At 39.5% G+C, this 16,341-nt stretch overlaps 1 protein-coding gene across 1 annotated transcript; it reads left to right on the top strand.

The window, feature by feature from the left end:
- The first annotated feature begins 3,293 nt into the window (after nt 1–3,293).
- LOC121021863 (butyrophilin subfamily 1 member A1-like) lies at nt 3,294–14,814 on the top strand. The gene is made up of 9 exons (XM_040462544.1): nt 3,294–3,416; nt 3,971–4,318; nt 7,917–8,198; nt 8,317–8,484; nt 11,362–11,382; nt 11,477–11,503; nt 12,321–12,347; nt 12,787–12,813; nt 14,032–14,814. Exons 1-9 carry the CDS (start codon nt 3,338–3,340, stop codon nt 14,670–14,672), a joined length of 1,620 nt encoding a protein of 539 aa, XP_040318478.1. The 5' UTR covers nt 3,294–3,337; the 3' UTR covers nt 14,673–14,814.
- Nucleotides 14,815–16,341: the final 1,527 nt, after the last annotated feature.

Here is a 16,341-nt window from a genome sequence, read left to right as displayed (position 1 = left end):
TGAACATCTAAATGTAAGGGCAAAAGACATTTCTGGACAAGTAAGGAATCAGAAGTTTCCCCCTCACAAAACTTCTCTTATGTAAAGAGGGAAGAGTTGGAGGTTTTGACCACAGGGGCTTGGAGCAGGGAGGTTTGGAGATACATCTCATGCTCTGTTTACTCCACTTGGGTTGGAGTAAGGTCGAAAGATAGGAGATTTGGTAGATGTTGTCTACTGAAGTTAGCTACCTAGGAATGGAAGAGCCACATGCTGACTTTGTGTTTTTGTTTTTCTGGTAGCCTCTCCCAAAAGAGCAGTTGCCTCCAAGAGAAACTGTGTGGCTTTTCTGTGGTAGTGACTTATTTCATAAATTTAAATTCAAGTATCATTCACATTCATGTTGAATCCCTGACTGGTTAGAAAATGTAAATCCAAATCCTTATTGAGATTACATACTTAAGCAAGTTTCAAAAAGAATGCTTGAAATAAGCAGATATTTTGGTATTTGTTTATATAAGAACAGCTGGAAAAGATCTGGAACTCCCAGCACAGTGGAGGAAGGAGTTAGATAAGTGTCACACTGGGTTATTTCTACTAATCCATGTTAATTGTCTGCAGTGGATTTATATTAATCAAAAATTAAGAGAAATTGTTGGATCTCACAAAGTCATAAAGGTTTGATATAGCATAGTTTATATAACATAACTTCTATAACTTCATTTATATGTTTCTATAATAGTTCTGTTAATTTCTGACTAAATTATAACTAAAATTCCTTTTTTTTATTTAAAAAAAATTTTTTTAACGTTTATTTATTCTTGAGACAGAGAGAGACAGAGCATGAACGGGGGAGGGGCAGAGAGAGAGGGAGACACAGAATCTGAAGCAGGCTCCAGGCTCTCAGCCATCAGCCCAGAGCCTGACGCGGGGCTCGAACTCACGGACCGCGAGATCGTGACCCGGGCTGAAGTCGGACGCTCAACTGACTGAGCCACCCAGGTGCCCCCTAAAATTCCTTTTTGAGTTCCCAACTGATTTTGTGTTTTTTAATTTTTTTAATGTTTATTTATTTTTGAGAGAGAGAGAGAGAGACAGAACATGAGTGGGGGAGGGGCAGAGAGAGAGAGGGAGACACAGAATCTGAAGCAGGCTCCAGGCTCCGAGCTGTCAGCACAGAGCCTGATGTGGGCTCGAAATCACAAGCTGTGAGATCATGACCTGAGCCAAAGTCGGATGCTTAACCAACTGAGCCACCCAGAAGCTTCTGATTTTGCATTTTTTAATTCAACTGTATGCTATTATCACCATCCAAAAGTCATTGTTGTTACTAAATGTATCTATTTGAAAGGACAATTTTGTTTCTTTGAATTTCTCTGAATGTTATTTTTTAAAAAATTAATAGCGCCATATCTACAACTGTATTAGAATGTGTCTGGTTTGTATTTATTTCTTGTTCTCTATGTCTCTTATAAACCATTTATAGATATTTAATCTTAGACACAGAGTTTCAAAAATGTAAATTAGAGTTTTTAAAAAATTTTTAGTCTCTAACTCAGAATTTCTGTCATTCTAAGCAAGAAACAATTATTCTAGAATTCATAGACCTTAAAGGGTCTTCAAAACAAAAATGATTTATGTAGACAGGGGACAGTAATCTCATCCTTACCTCTCCCATTATTTATAGCATTGAATGAAGATGAAAATCTAAGAGGATCATTTGGGAAATTTTAATACTGTTTTTCTTTTATCCTTGTTGAGATGGATAAAATCTGGATGTTAGTGGAGAAAATTTCTGTCTGGGAGATGAGTTAGAGAGTATGAATGTGCCCATGTCTTCTCAGTTCCCTGCCTAATGAAATGAGGGAGTCCAAAATTCTCATCAGAATGGCAGACATATTGTGGTGAATGAGCAAGACATTAAAATAAAAATTGCTAACAACTTACACATAATCTATAAGTTATTGACACTCTTCTAAGTGCTTTACATACACTTGTGTACTCCTCACCCAAAATAGGGTACATACTATTATCCAACCCATTGTCACATGAGGAAACTGAGGCACAGATAGGTTGTGTAACTTGCTTAAAATCGTAAGTTGTAAATAGCCTCACCAGGATCTTAACTCAGGTAGTCAAGTTCTAGTATCTATGCTATTAACCTAGACAATATACTTCTCAGAAAGAAAGAAATGACTTGCTTTTGATCCTGTCTATATTTTATAAGCAAGTAATCATTAGATAGATTTACTATACATGACAGGTCAAAGTTTTCTTTCCTTATCTTATTTTACTTTCTGTTTTGAGTGTGTCAGTATCGTCAAAGAGAAGTATACTACTGAGAGATTCCTATGTAGGGGCCGTCTTTCTTCCAGTTGTCTCAACCCCCTTAAAAAACCACCCCAGGCTTCCTCCTAGACCCCATGTTTTGCAAAGTCTGATATCCTCTTGGCATCTTGGAGATACCTGTTGGCAGCCAAGAGCAGGTAACTGGAAGGAATGGATGAGAGTATTTATCCATGGTGCCTGTGGCCTGAGTCTGAGAAGTTTCAGAATGTCTTCACTTCTGTAAGAAGAATGTAAAAGATGTGAGTGTTGCATTTTTGTGGGTGATGGGCAAGAGAGAGGGAAGTGAGAGCATTTGGGCAAGGATCCTAAGGGCTGACTGACAGAGGACAAACCAAGTTATATGTGCTCCTCCATCAGATAGGAATGTGGTGGGGGGTGGGCGGTGAGGGGAAGTAGAATTTGTTGAAGCCAAATTAATGTTTGTACTAAAGCCATCTCTTTCTGTGGTTGCTCATTGCCTCCCTTCTGTCTCTTTGTCCATTGGAAAAAAATATTCTTGAGTTAGAGAAGAATTTAGAGAGACTGTGGACAGATTTGTCATTGCAGAACTTGGCTGTTGAGATGAAGACTGTTCACTTGGAGGGACTGTTCACTGGGTGGCTCAGTTGGTTAAGCATCCAACTCTTGATTTCGGCTCAGGTCATGGTCTCATCGTTTGTGGGATCAAGCCCGTGTCGGGGCTCAGCATGGAGCCTGCTTGGGATTTTCTCTCTCTGCTCCTCCCCCTGCTCTCTCTCTCAAAATAAATAAATAAACTTTAAAACAGACTGTTTCCTTGAAAAGGGAAACAAAAGTTCTTTTTTTGGGAGTGTTAAAGGCTTCTCTGATGTTCTCTGAGAGACACACTACAGTTGTTTGAGAGCTTCTGGAGGCCATTTCTTAGAATCACTGCAAATTGTCTTAACTATGACTTCTTTTTTTTTTTAACCTTATGGATCCCATTTTTGTCTTTACCCTAGCTATTTTCAGGACCTTACTCTGTGTCATACTGTTGTCTGCTCTGGGAAAGATGGTGGGTTTCCTGGACTTCTCTCTGCTAAGAGACTTCTTCTCTCTCCTACTTCTCCAGGTGTCCATGTGGGGCTCAGGTAAGAATATTTTATATTTTGTACTTTATATTCTTGGATTCTTTTATTCTCTGAACAGAAGGAGTAAATTACCCTATCACTATATGCCTGGGTTAATTACAAATCCTTCATTTTGATATAATGATTTATCTGCCCATACATGAGGGCAAATAAGCCATTATATGATTAGTTTAGAGAGAAAGACCAGCTGGAATTATTTCACTAATGCCTTCTAATTCACTCAGGTCTCTGCTTCATGAAGAACACATTTTTCTGAGCCCAAGACCTAATTAAAAACCCTGGTTTCATGATTTCCCAACACTCTTCCCTACTTCTTCATAGAATTTCTCACCATTGCAATTAAAAAATTATTTGTTCAATGAGAGATTACCCTATTGATTGGGTAGAGATACTCTTTGTCTTGTGCACCACCATCTTCAGTCTGAATGTTTGCTACAGAAACTAGTGTATGAATGACAATGTCTACGGGCTTCTACTGGGCCAATAATGATGCTGTATTCCAAAATGTCCAGACAGGTCATTGATATTCTTTTCACTATGGCTCTATTCCACAGATTCATTCTTGGTTATCAGCCCCTCAGAGCCAATTGTAGCCATGCTGGGCATGGACACAGTGCTGCCCTGTCACGTGTCCCCGGCCATGAGTGCAGAGAATATGGAGCTGCGGTGGTTCCGTTCTGAATTCTCAGAGGCTGTGTATGTATATCAGGATGGAATGGAGCAGGTGGGAGAACAGCTGGTAGATTTCAAAGGGAGAGCAGAGTTGGTGAAAGATTACATCACTGAGGGAAGAGTATCTGTGAGAATCTACAGTCTCCGGATCTCAGACAGTGGAATATACAAGTGTTTTTTTAAAAAAGGCAGTGAATTTCAAGAAGCCACTTTGGAGCTGAAGGTGATCGGTAATTGTCTGAGAACACAGATTGTTCTAAGGGAATGGAAGTGCTCTGCATTTGATTTCTGGCAAGGATGGTGAACAGAACAAAGACAAAAAGGTACATATTCTCGGAGCTGGTCAACGTCCTTGACCCTGGGTTTAATCCGAAATTCTCTTAATCTATTTATACATTTATTGTGCTGTACTTTAATATTCAATGACTTCCATAAGTATCTGCCATAAAAAATCGATCATTTATTTCTCTGATATGTCTCTCCTCACACATTTTGAAGGAAGACACCATGATTCCCTAAAATTACCATCAGAGACCATAGTCCTAGTTGGCTGCTGTGTTGGGTAGAGGCTCAGCTGGGAATGTCAGTGGTTGAGTCTTGAATGCACTGTTTGGAGGAAGTGACTATGGGGGTTGGGCAGGGTGGACAGGTATTGCAGAGAACAAAAGTTGTCACCAGAGGATTGAGGCCAGAAAATAACTGACGCTCAGTGACTAAGTGAAGCAGAAGTAGAGGAAACCATCAACTGCGTAGCTTTTGGGAAATAAAAAGGCCCTGAAGAGAGAGACCAGTGTGAAAAGCTGGAATGACTGAGCCTTGGTCCATAGGACGTTGAATTGGCCACTGTCAATTTTGGCACCATTGGTGCTGTTTTATTTTTAATTACAATAAAATTATAACTCATTGTATCAAACTCCAACAATTCAAAAAATATAGAAAATATAAGTTGATAATCCTTCTGTCCTTCTGTCCTTTCAATATTCCTTTTTCTCCTTTTTCTCCTCCAAAGTAACTATCAATACCAGATTGTTCTATGTCCTTCCAGTTATATATTTATATAAAGATATCACTAATTACATATAATATTATATATAATTATATATAATTATATATATTACTATATATACTATATACTATATATAGTAATATATAATTATATATAATAAAATAATAGTACAATAATATAGTATATATTATATAATATAACAATATATGATTATATTATTTTATTATATATTATATATTATAATATATGTTATATATTATATAATTATTATAATATATTTATGTAGCAGACCTTAATCTCTGTTCATAAACTAACCTTTAAAATGTTTATTGTAACTTGTTTAAATACAAAATTGAATCTTTGAGCCCCCAGCCAATCGGGCTAGTGTGAAGCTTTGTCTTAGTTCTTACTGGGGCTTCCTGCCCCTCTTTCTCTTGAGTAATCACTGTGCAAAGGTCCTATGCAGCCCAAAGCATTCAGGATTCAGCTCCAGTCTTGGGCCCTCACTGGTTAGTGCTAGGATGATCATCATCCCAGACTTTGTTAATCTCTTCCATTAACTGCAAAGATTAAGTTACGGATATTATTAAAAACTTTTGATGCTACCCTTCTAGAAGCCCTGAAGATCTCTGTCTCTTTGTCAGGTTTTGAGAAACCTCCCATTCAATCTACCAAAGCTTCCTTCTGTTCCCCGTATAGACACTAGCCCATCAACATTCTTCTTTCCACCCATACTGCACAATTACTTTCACTAATTTGTACACTCAGCAATACAGCAAGAGAGTTGTCTTCTCCATTCAGTTATGCTTTAAGCCAAAAAAATATTCCTGAAGCTGAAATATTACAGTTGGAATCAGGAGAGGGGAAAGTTTAGAGGAAAACTTAAGTAAGTTAATTTAGCACAGTTAACACATTAAAGTGTCAAGTAATTTTCTGCTCCAAATACACACACTAATATTATTTACAATATTTCATGATATATTTTTTCTATAACTTGCCTTTTTCTCCTTTACAATATATGAGACAGATTATAAAAAATTATGCTTTTTAACGTCTAAACATATTTTCATTATATAGAAATTCCATAATTTATGTTAATATTTACTTTTTAATGAACATTGACAATTTTCAATTTTATATTATCGCAAAAATCATAAAATACATATATTTGCATGAAAATATGCAGCAATATAAATTGATATAATATAAACTTCTCAAACAATTAACTTTATAACATAATTTTTTTAATGTTTATTTATTTCTGAGAGACAGCATGAGTGGGGGAGAGGCAGAGAGAGAAGGAGACACAGAATCCAAAGCAGGCTCCAGGCTCAGCTGTCAGCACAGAGCCCTACACGGGGCTTGAATTCACAAACCATGAGATCATGACACAACCTGAAGTCAGACGCTTAGCCGACTGAGCCACCCAGGTGCCCCTATAACTTATAACTTTTTTATCCTATACTTTAATAATTCCAGTTTCAGGATAACCGTAATGTCACCCTGACAGTCTAATAATTGTTCCAGTTTTTATTCTTAACAGTATTTATCTATACTTTTGATGACATTGAATATTATTTTTCTTTTTTTCTTTTTTTTTTCATTCACATAAACTTGCTTAATATATTTTTTTAAAGTTTTTATTTAAATTCCAGGTAGTTAACATACAATGTAATATTAGTTTCAGGTGTACAATATAGTGATTCAACAACTCTATACATTACTCAGTGCTCATCATGATAAGTATACTCTTTAATCTCCTTCATCTTTTTCACCCATCCACCCCACTTCCTCTCTCATAACCATCAGTTTATTCTCTATAGTTAAGAATCTGTTGTGCTCATGAACCATTTTACTCACTTCTATTCATTTCCTTTGTTCAAGAGAGTTGGTACCTCCCTCAAGTAATTCTGAAGATTTTCTTTCAGGTTGCTTTCTATTTTTTACAAGTGTGTCCTTCCCAGGCAAGTCAGTATCTGACAGTAAAAATTAATAGTTTCATTATAATTTTTAGCCAAAAAAGACAATGTCTCTGAGGTTTATAATATATTTCCTACATCTGAGGAATTGGAGTAGGACTGAGCCAGAACTAAGAAGAACCATGTCAGGAGATAAGTTTAAAAAGTACAAAATAATATATAGCCTTAGAAGCCAGGATAGCCATTATTCTCAGAGACAGTGGATTCTTCTAGCATTCTAGTAGTGTAATGTTTTAATATGGGTGCTGGATCCATTAGTAGACCCAACCTGTGAAAAGTTAAAAAGGAGAGGTTGTGGAGGGAAAATAAATAAATGAGAGTGTAAAAGTGAAAAACATATTGACTCCTTCATGGAATCATTTCACCTGGCTATCTTCATCTTTTTGTTATTCTGTACTCAGAGGAAGAAAGAAAATTTGGAAAACATTACAAAATGAGATTGTTTAAGGAAGTGACTACAAGACTCAGTTTAATCACAGAAAGGTAGTGGTTCTAGAGACTTCAGTAAGTGGAATGGATAGATATAGATATATTGGTGTGTTCCTGAAAGAAATTAACATTGGTAAAATTTGCTCTGCTTTTTTCCTTCTATGGCCAATTGTAGATATGCCTGGGTAGAGAAAATGTGATAGTCATCAGTATGAAGACCTAGTGTCAGCTTCAAATCTCTTGAGATTTTATTACAATTACCCGTTTACCTCATAAGAGAAGAAAACAAACCCTCTCCTCCCACCAAGAATGATGGTGCTTTGTCCATATCCCCACACTGGTGTTACTGTATAAATTAGGGACTTCTGGGCCAAAAGTGTCCACGTCTCAAATGAATGACTTTCTCCTCTCCAGGTCTGGGTTCTGGTCCTCATGTTTTCATGGTAGGTCCAGAAGGTACAGGAATAAGACTGACATGCACAGGCAAGAGGTGGTTTCCCCAGCCTGAGGTCCAATGGAAAGATGCAATGGGAGAGAAGATACCATCTCTTTCTGAGGTTGAGACCCAGGATGACGATGGGTTATTTCAAATAGAAGCATCCCTCATTGTAAGAGACAGTTCAAAGAGAGAAGTGTCCTGCTCCATGAAGAACCCCTTCTTTGGACAAGAGCAGGTGGAAACCATTTTTATCCCAGGTCAGTGTTGCTCATTTGGGGGACAGGATAAGGGTAAGGAAGGGACATTTAAGAACTAGGATGGAGTAGGATTGCTTGGTGTATGTTTTTAATCAAGTCTTTGGGACCTCTGTATCAGAATCCTTCTTCCCTAGGACCTCCCCTTGGATGACGGCATTTGCTGTGACTTTTATCATACTTGGGATATTCCTGGGTGCTGTTGTGTTTTTGGCCTGGAAAGAACGCCAGGAGAAGAAGAGAGCACAGGAAGCCCAGACAGAAAAAGAGAAAGAAAGTAAAGACAAAGGTAAAACTGTGAATCAGATTTGGTGGGATCTGTGAATTTATGGGTTTGTTGGCTGTATATATAAAAGTATGCATGGTATGATCTCAATTCTTGTATACTTATGAAGGGCTGTTTTGTGACCCAGTATGTGATCTATCTTGGAGAATGTTCCATGTGCACTCCAGAAGAAAGTCTATTCTGTTGCTTTGGGATGAGGAGTTCTAAATACATCCGTCAGGTCCATCTGATCCAATGTATCATTCAGGGCCCTTGTTTCTTTATTGACCGTGTGTCTAGATGATCTATCCATTTCTGTAAGTGGGGTGTTAAAGTCCCCTGCAATGACCACATTCTTATCAATAAGGTTGCTTATGTTTGTGAATAATTGTTTTATATATTTGGGGGCTCCCGTATTCAACGCATAGACATGTATAATTGTTAGCTCTTCCTGATGGATAGACCCTGTGATTATTATATAATGCCCTTCTTCATCTCTTGTTACAGCCTTTAATTTAAAGTCTAGTTTGTCTGATCTAAGTATGGCTACTCCAGCTTTCTTTTGACTTCCAGTGGCATGATAAATAGTTCTCCATCCCCTCACTTTCAATCTGAAGGTGTCCTCAGGTCTAAAATGAGTCTCTTGTAGACAGCAAATAGATGGGTCTTGTTTTTTTATCCATTTTGATACCCTATGTCTTTTGGTTGGCGCATTTAGTCCATTTACATTCAGTGTTATTATAGAAAGATACGGGTTTAGAGTCATTTTGATGTCTGTAGGTTTCATGCTTGTAGCGATGTCTCTGGTACTTTGTCTCACAGGATCCCCCTTGGGATCTCTAGTAGGGCTGGTTTAGTGGTGAGGAATTCCTTCAGTTTTTGTTTGGGAAGACCTTTATCTCTCCTTCTATTCTAAATGACAGACTTGCTGGGTAAAGGATTCTCGGCTGCATATTTTTTCTGTTCATCACATTGAAGATCTCCTGCCATTCCTTTCTGGCCTGCCAAGTTTCAGTAGAGAGATTGGTCACGAGTCTTATAGGTCTCCTTTTATATGTTAGAGTGTGTTTATCCCTAGCTGCTTTCAGAATTTTCTCTTTATCCTTGTATTTTGCCAGTTTCACTATGATATGTCGTGCAGAAGATCGATTCAAGTTACGTCTGAAGGGAGTTCTCTGTGCCTCTTGGATTTCAATGCCTTTTTCCTTCCCCAGATCAGGGAAGTTCTCAGCTATGATTTCTTCAAGTACACCTTCAGCACTTTTCCCTCTCTCTTCCTTCTCTGGAATACCAATTATGAGTAGATTATTTCTCTTTAGTGCATCACTTAGTTCTCTAATTTTCCCCTCATACTCCTGGATTTTTTTATCTCTCTATTTCTCAGCTTCCTCTTTTTCCATAATTTTATCTTCTAGTTCACCTATTCTCTCCTATGCCTCTTCAATATGAGCCGTGGTCGTTTCCATTTTATTTTGCAGCTCATTTATAGCATTTTTTAGCTCCTCGTGACTGTTCCTTAGTCCCTTGATCTCTATAGCAATAGATTCTCTGCTGTCCTTTATACTGTTTTCAAGCCCAGTGATTAATTTTATGACTATTATTCTAAATTCACTTTCTGTTATATTGTTTAAATCGTTTTTGATTAGTTCGTTAGCTGTTGTTATTTCCTGGACATTTTTTTGAGAGGAATTCTTCCGTTTCGTCATTTTGGATAGTCCCTGGAGTGGTGTGGAACTGCGGGGCACTTCCCCTGTGCTGTCTTGAATACCTTGCGTTGGTGGGCAGGGCTGCAGTCAGACCTGATGTCTGCCCCCAGCCCACTGCTGGTGCCACAGTCAGACTGTTGTGTGCCTTCTCTTCCCCTCTCCTAGGGGCAGGATTCACTGTGGGGTGGCATGGCCCATCTGGGCTACTTGGACACTGCCAGGCTTGTGGTGCTGGGGATCTGGCATATTAGCTGGGGTGGATCGGCAAGGTGCACAGGGGTGGGAGGGGCAGGCTCAGCTCTCTTTTCCTTCTGAGATCCACTTCGGGAGGGGCCCTGTGGCACGGGGAGGGAGTCAGACCTGCCGCTGGAGGGATGGATCTGCAGAAGCACAGCGTTGGGTGGTGCAAGCAAGTTCCCTGGCAGGAACTGGTTCCCTTTGGGATTTTGGCTGGGAGATGGGTGAGCGAAATGGTGCTGGTGAGTGCCGTTGTTCCCCGCCAAGCTGAGCTCTGTTGTCCAGGGCTCAACAACTCTCCCTCCTGTTGTCTTCCAGCCCTCCCGTTCTCCAAGCAGAGCTGTTAGCTTATAACCTTCCAGATGTTAAGTCCTGCTTGCTGTCAGAACACACTCCGTCCGGCCCCTCCGCTTTTGCAAGCCAGACTCTGCTTGGCCGGTGGGCCGCCCCTCTGCCCCGGCTCCCTCCTGCCAGTCCGTGGAGCGTGCACCACCTCACTGCCCTTCCTACCCTCTTCCATGGGCCTCTCGCCTGTGCTTGGCTCCAGAGACTCCGTTCTGCTAGTCTTCTGGCGGTTTTCTGGGTTATTTAGGCAGGTGTAGATGGAATCTAAGTGATTATCAGGACACGGTGAGCCCAGCGTCCTCCTACACTGCCATCCTCCCCTGTTGGCTGTATATATAAATGGCATCTATAGGAACATAAAGATAGGAGTGTACTTAGTTAGAGTCCCAAGACCTCCAGTAAGACATGGAGCCTAGGATCTTCTCTCCAATGGAGAGAGAAAACTCACTGCTATAAACATGGAGTTAGAAAAAAAAAAATGGTCACAGTAATTCTCAACTAAGGTGAATTTCTTGATCTAGGTATATGGAAGTAGTGTTCAGGACCTGAGCTTAGGAAATGTAGTCTGGACTTTTTTTCCATAAAATGTTTTGTTATTTTCTTTCCTTTTTAGAATCACTTGAGAAAGAGCTTGGTAAGTTTTCCATTTTTCTTTGCTCTAGTACAAGAAATAGAGTCCTTACTCCATGCTGGTACTTTGCACCTCATAGGTTGTTATTCCTTTTCAGGGAGAAGAAAGCAATTATATCAACAAGGTAAGTTATATCAGTGTTGTGGTTGGACCAGTAATCTCATCTGTCCCTCTGTTCTTATACCCTATTCACCTTGCTAGTGAGGAAGGATCCCCCACCCTAATTAGGATAAGATGGTTAGACACATGACATACAACACTGGACATATGAGCTTGACAGCAGTTTATTAATCACCTATACTCCTATCCTGGGGGAGGAGGACACCACAAATCATGCAGACCACATGGGTTTTCACTTGGGAACAGAGTGAACCAGCAAGGGCTGAGGGAAGCAGGCTTTTTAGTAATAATAAGATGAAATTCTACTAGTCTCCTTGGAAGTATATGATTGGCTTGTCTGAGTAACTTTTCAGGTTGACAGGAAGGTGAAAGCCGTTAGGTTGAGGACCAGGTGGGGTTCAGCTGGCTTGACTGGTAGGGAAATTAGTTGAATGTGGAGATTTTCCTGCTGATTGGAGGCATGTCTGGTGAGAGAAGGGGAGCTTATGGCGTTTAGAGCCCTGTGAGGTCCAAAGATGTCAAGGCAGCACATGAAGTTTTAGGCTTTACAATACACTCTCACAATTCAAGTTTATCTTATCCTTCTCCCAAAAGAATCAGAACCTCCTATTCTATCACAGATATGTTGGCAGAATGTGGAAAATGTGAGAAATAGAACAGGAGACTGAAGGAGACAAATACCCCAGAGCTGTCATTGAGGTGATTAATACAGAAATATAGCACTATTATAAATCTTCATATCTCATGTGGTTGTAACAATTTAATAGTCTGGAGTGAAGGTCTTAAGGATGAGAGAATCTAATTCCTTTGTTTTATTTCAGACTGGAGAAAAGCAAAGTTATATGCTGGTGAGTAACAGATGTCTTGGGACTTCAGGCACCCCAGGATTTCATGAGGCAATTCTAGGGCATTTTTCAAAGACATGCTATATTCTGGAAAATTGACTTTGAATGTGGGACTTCAAAAAAATACAGGGGATTCTCTCTCCTAGTTGAGAAGACATGTTCTTTTTTTTTCAAAAAATTTTTAATGTTTTATTTGTTCTTGAGAGAGAGAGAGAGAGAGAGAGAGCATAAGCGGGGGAGAGGCAGAGCAAGAGAGAAACACAGAATTGGAAGCAGGTTCCAGGCTCTGAGCTGTCAGCACGGAGCCTGACGCGGGGCTCGAACTCACGAGCTGTGAGATCATGAACTGAGCCAAAGTCCCACGCTTTGCCAACTGAGTCACTCAGGTGAGAAGACATGTTCTTGATGTATTTTCTTATATGAGTTTTTTTTTTCGTTTTAGACTGGAGAAAAGAACAGTTTGAAGCAGGTGAGTGACCTTATTATTTTGACCCACACAATCTCTTCTATAACAAATTAGAAACTCTTACATTTATATAAACTCTCAATAAAACCTGGTTGGTTTTTCATTTCATGGCTTTCAGTTCAGTCTCAATCTCATTCTGAAATGTGAACAGATTTCTTACTTTTCTGATATCATTCATTCATTTACAATTAATTTATAGAACTGTTTATTCAGGGTCAAATAAATAAAGGATATCTGATCTCTGATTTCATGGAAAAATACATGTACAAGTTGTAATGAAGGTTATGAAAGAACAAGAGATTTCCATGAGAAAAATATGGTGGATTAAAGGAATTTCCCTGAGGAATTGACTTCTCAATCTGGGACTTAGTGATACGGTGGATTTATTCGTGTGAATAACACTGCAAGAGCAGTTCAGTAAGAAGGAAGTCTATTACATCAACCTGAGACAAGGACTAGCTCATTGTATCTCAGTGTAAGTGGAAAACTATCTTAGAGTCTTTCCAGAATTATGAGTTGATTATCAGTTTCTAGTACATGTTGCTTTACTCTGAATATCCCTGCATCCACAAATGTTTCCTAGTTAATTCAATCCTCCCCAAATTAAAGCACATTCTAGTATTCCCACATACAAATTCTTATGAGAAAAATTCTGACTATTGACGATGTTTGATTTCAGAAGAACAGATTAATTATTGCTGGTATCAGTACTGGAGTCTGCTATTACTACTGGTATTAGTGTTACTATAAATATTGGAAGCTAAAAAATTTACCAAGCGTTCATCATGGGCAAGACCTAGTTCTGAGTTCTCTACACATTATCTTGTTTATTTCTCACAACAGTCCTATGCTGAGGTATCATAATTGTATCCATGATTATGAGGGTAAAGTGAAGCTGAGAGAAACAAAGTAATTTCAAGATCACCCTTACTAAAGACAGAGTGATTATCAAAATTCAGATCTTTCTGACTACAGAGCCTAAGATTTCAGCCATTAGAAATCTAATAAGAGTGCATGAGAAGTGGGTGACTTAATTATTACATAATAAATGATTCTAAATGAAAATGATACCAAAGAAGCTTAAATGAAAGTAGATACACTGTGACTGGAATATGACAGGGCCTAATTACTCAGAGCAAGCATAAAGTGACAGCATCTTTCCTAAGGACAACCACTGTCAATAGTGGAATGACCTATCCCCCCCCCCCCCCACATTTGCAGTTGCTGTTACTCTGGATCCAGACACAGCTCATCACAACCTCATCCTATCTGAGAATAGAAAACAAGTTTCTTTAATGGGAAATGCTCCTCAGAATTGTGGTGCTTCAGTACACCAAGGACAAGGGGAATCTGAAACCATCTTCAGTGTTCTGGGCCAGAATTGCTTTACCACAGGGAGACATTACTGGGAGATAGAAGTCAATATAGGCACAGAAGTTGGACTTGAACCTAGATGGGCTGTGGGTGTTTGCTCAGATACATCAGAGAGAGATGAGTGGTTTGTAGAAAGTCCAGAGAAGAATTTCTGGGTGATTGCATATAACAAAGGAGTTCTCTTCACCCACCTAGAGTTTCTGTCACTGAGACAGCATCCTCAAAGGATAGGAGTTTTCCTGGACTTGGAGGATAAGGATGTGTCCTTTTACAACATGGTTGATGGATCCCACATCTATTCCTTTACTGGAATCACCTTCTATGGGACCCTCCGTCCTTATTTAAGCCTTCAGGGTGCTGGCACATATGTGACCATCTGCTCAGCTTCAGATGACACTGAAAATTACCCTGAGTCTTCTCCAAAGAATCATTTAAAGAGTCGTGATATGGGTGTTGCCCAAGAAGCTAATCCTCTATTACCTTCATAAGAGGTGAAATGTCAGCACTTCTGCTGTCTCTGCTCAGGCTTCTTATAAGTATATTCTCAAAGAAAGCTGCCCTGGGCGCCTGGGTGGCTCAGCCAGTTAAGTATCTGACTTCAACTCAGGTCATGATCTCACAGTTCTTGAGTTCAAGCCCCACGCTGGGCTCTATGCAGACAGCTCAGAGCCTGGAGCCTGTTTCAGATTCTGTGTCTCCCTCTCTCTCTGCCCTTCCCCCACTTGCACACTGTTCTCTCTCTCAAAAATAAATAAACATTAAAAGAAAAAAAAAAAAAGAAAGCTGTCCCTGTGTGGAGAGTAGGCCAGCTTCACTAGGTACATTTTCAGCCCGTTTCAAAAAGAGAGGCAGAAAGAGAAATGGGACAACTACAAAATGTCTGGGGGAGTTTCCTCTCACATTGGTTTTGGGGAAATTCAGTGTCTTTTTTGAGCAGCAGCAAGTTGTCACAAGAAAATCCCAAACAAGTGCATGGCCTCTCTTCTGTTCTGGTACTCAGTGTGTGTTGAAGTAGCATTTTAAAAACTACATTTAAAGGGGCGCCTGGGTGGCGCAGTCGGTTAAGCGTCCGACTTCAGCCAGGTCACGATCTCGCGGTCCGGGAGTTCGAGCCCCGCGTCGGGCTCTGGGCTGATGGCTCAGAGCCTGGAGCCTGTTTCCGATTCTGTGTCTCCCTCTCTCTCTGCCCCTCCCCCATTCATGCTCTGTCTCTCTCTGTCGCAAAAATAAATAAACGTTGAAAAAAAAAATTTAAAAAAAATAAAATAAAATAAAAAATAAAAACTACATTTAAAGAGGGGTGCCTGGGTGGCTCAGTCGGTTAAGCATCTGACTTCAGCTCAGGTCATGATCTCACAGTTTGGTTCGTAACTTCGAGGCCTGCATTGGGCTTTCTACTGTCAGCGCAGAGCCTGATTTGGATCCTCTGTCCCCCCTTTCTCTGTCCCTTCCTGGTCACACTTCTTTGTCTAAAAAATAAATAAACATTTAAAGAAACTGCATTTAAAGACAAAAATCTCTCTTCTTACTAGTTTTGTTATCAAATATGAAGGAGGGGGTGGTGTTTGAAGGGAAGAATCACAGTTGAGTAAATTCTTGATACATGTTACTAGTGTTAGAGATACACAAAACTGTCCAAGTTTTGTGAAAGTTAATAGCTCAGCTTGTCCTTTCTTCAGCCATTGACCTCTAAACTTGGAGTCTGCCATGGGGTAGGGAAGACTAATATAAAACTATAAACCATTTGAGCAGGAGCCCAAGACTTCTGTGAGAGAAACCTACCCACCCCCCACATACACACACCCTCTTTGTTGTTGTTTTTTACCAAATTCTCACTGGTTAGCAGGTCCTGAATGGTGCCCTATGTGAGTATGTGAATGGAAAAGGAATTGATGTTGCAGTTTATGTTTTTAGAGAAAAATGTCAAATAAGAATGAAGAAACATCTACAGGCTTCATGGAGAAAAAGTCATTGAGAATGCTGATATGTGTATATATATATATATATATATTTTTTTTTTTTTTTCTTTCTGACCATCTTCTTCCCACTCTTCAGGGTTTCTTTCCCTTTAATGCAACTAAGCCTATGTCTTCAAGGATATAAAATATGAGCTTCTCCTGTTAAAAAAGCTCCCTCTTCCTGGAGATAGAAGAGATC

Source organism: Herpailurus yagouaroundi, unplaced genomic scaffold, assembly GCF_014898765.1.
Source record: "Herpailurus yagouaroundi ecotype Mexico unplaced genomic scaffold, PumYag 332, whole genome shotgun sequence".
Lineage (NCBI taxonomy): Eukaryota > Metazoa > Chordata > Mammalia > Carnivora > Felidae > Herpailurus > Herpailurus yagouaroundi.
Note: the sequence above shows the minus strand (reverse complement) of the source record. Positions and strands in the feature narration are given on the sequence as shown.

Excerpts from the sequence above, each read along its gene's own strand:
- LOC121021863 (XM_040462544.1), top strand. The coding sequence starts at position 3,338 with ATGGTGGGTTTCCTGGACTTCTCTCTGCTAAGAGACTTCTTCTCTCTC. Across the intron at positions 3,417-3,970 it reads GGTGTCCATGTGGGGCTCAG|ATTCATTCTTGGTTATCAGC; the intron begins GTAAGAATATTT and ends TCTATTCCACAG. Across the intron at positions 11,504-12,320 it reads AAAGCAATTATATCAACAAG|ACTGGAGAAAAGCAAAGTTA; the intron begins GTAAGTTATATC and ends GTTTTATTTCAG.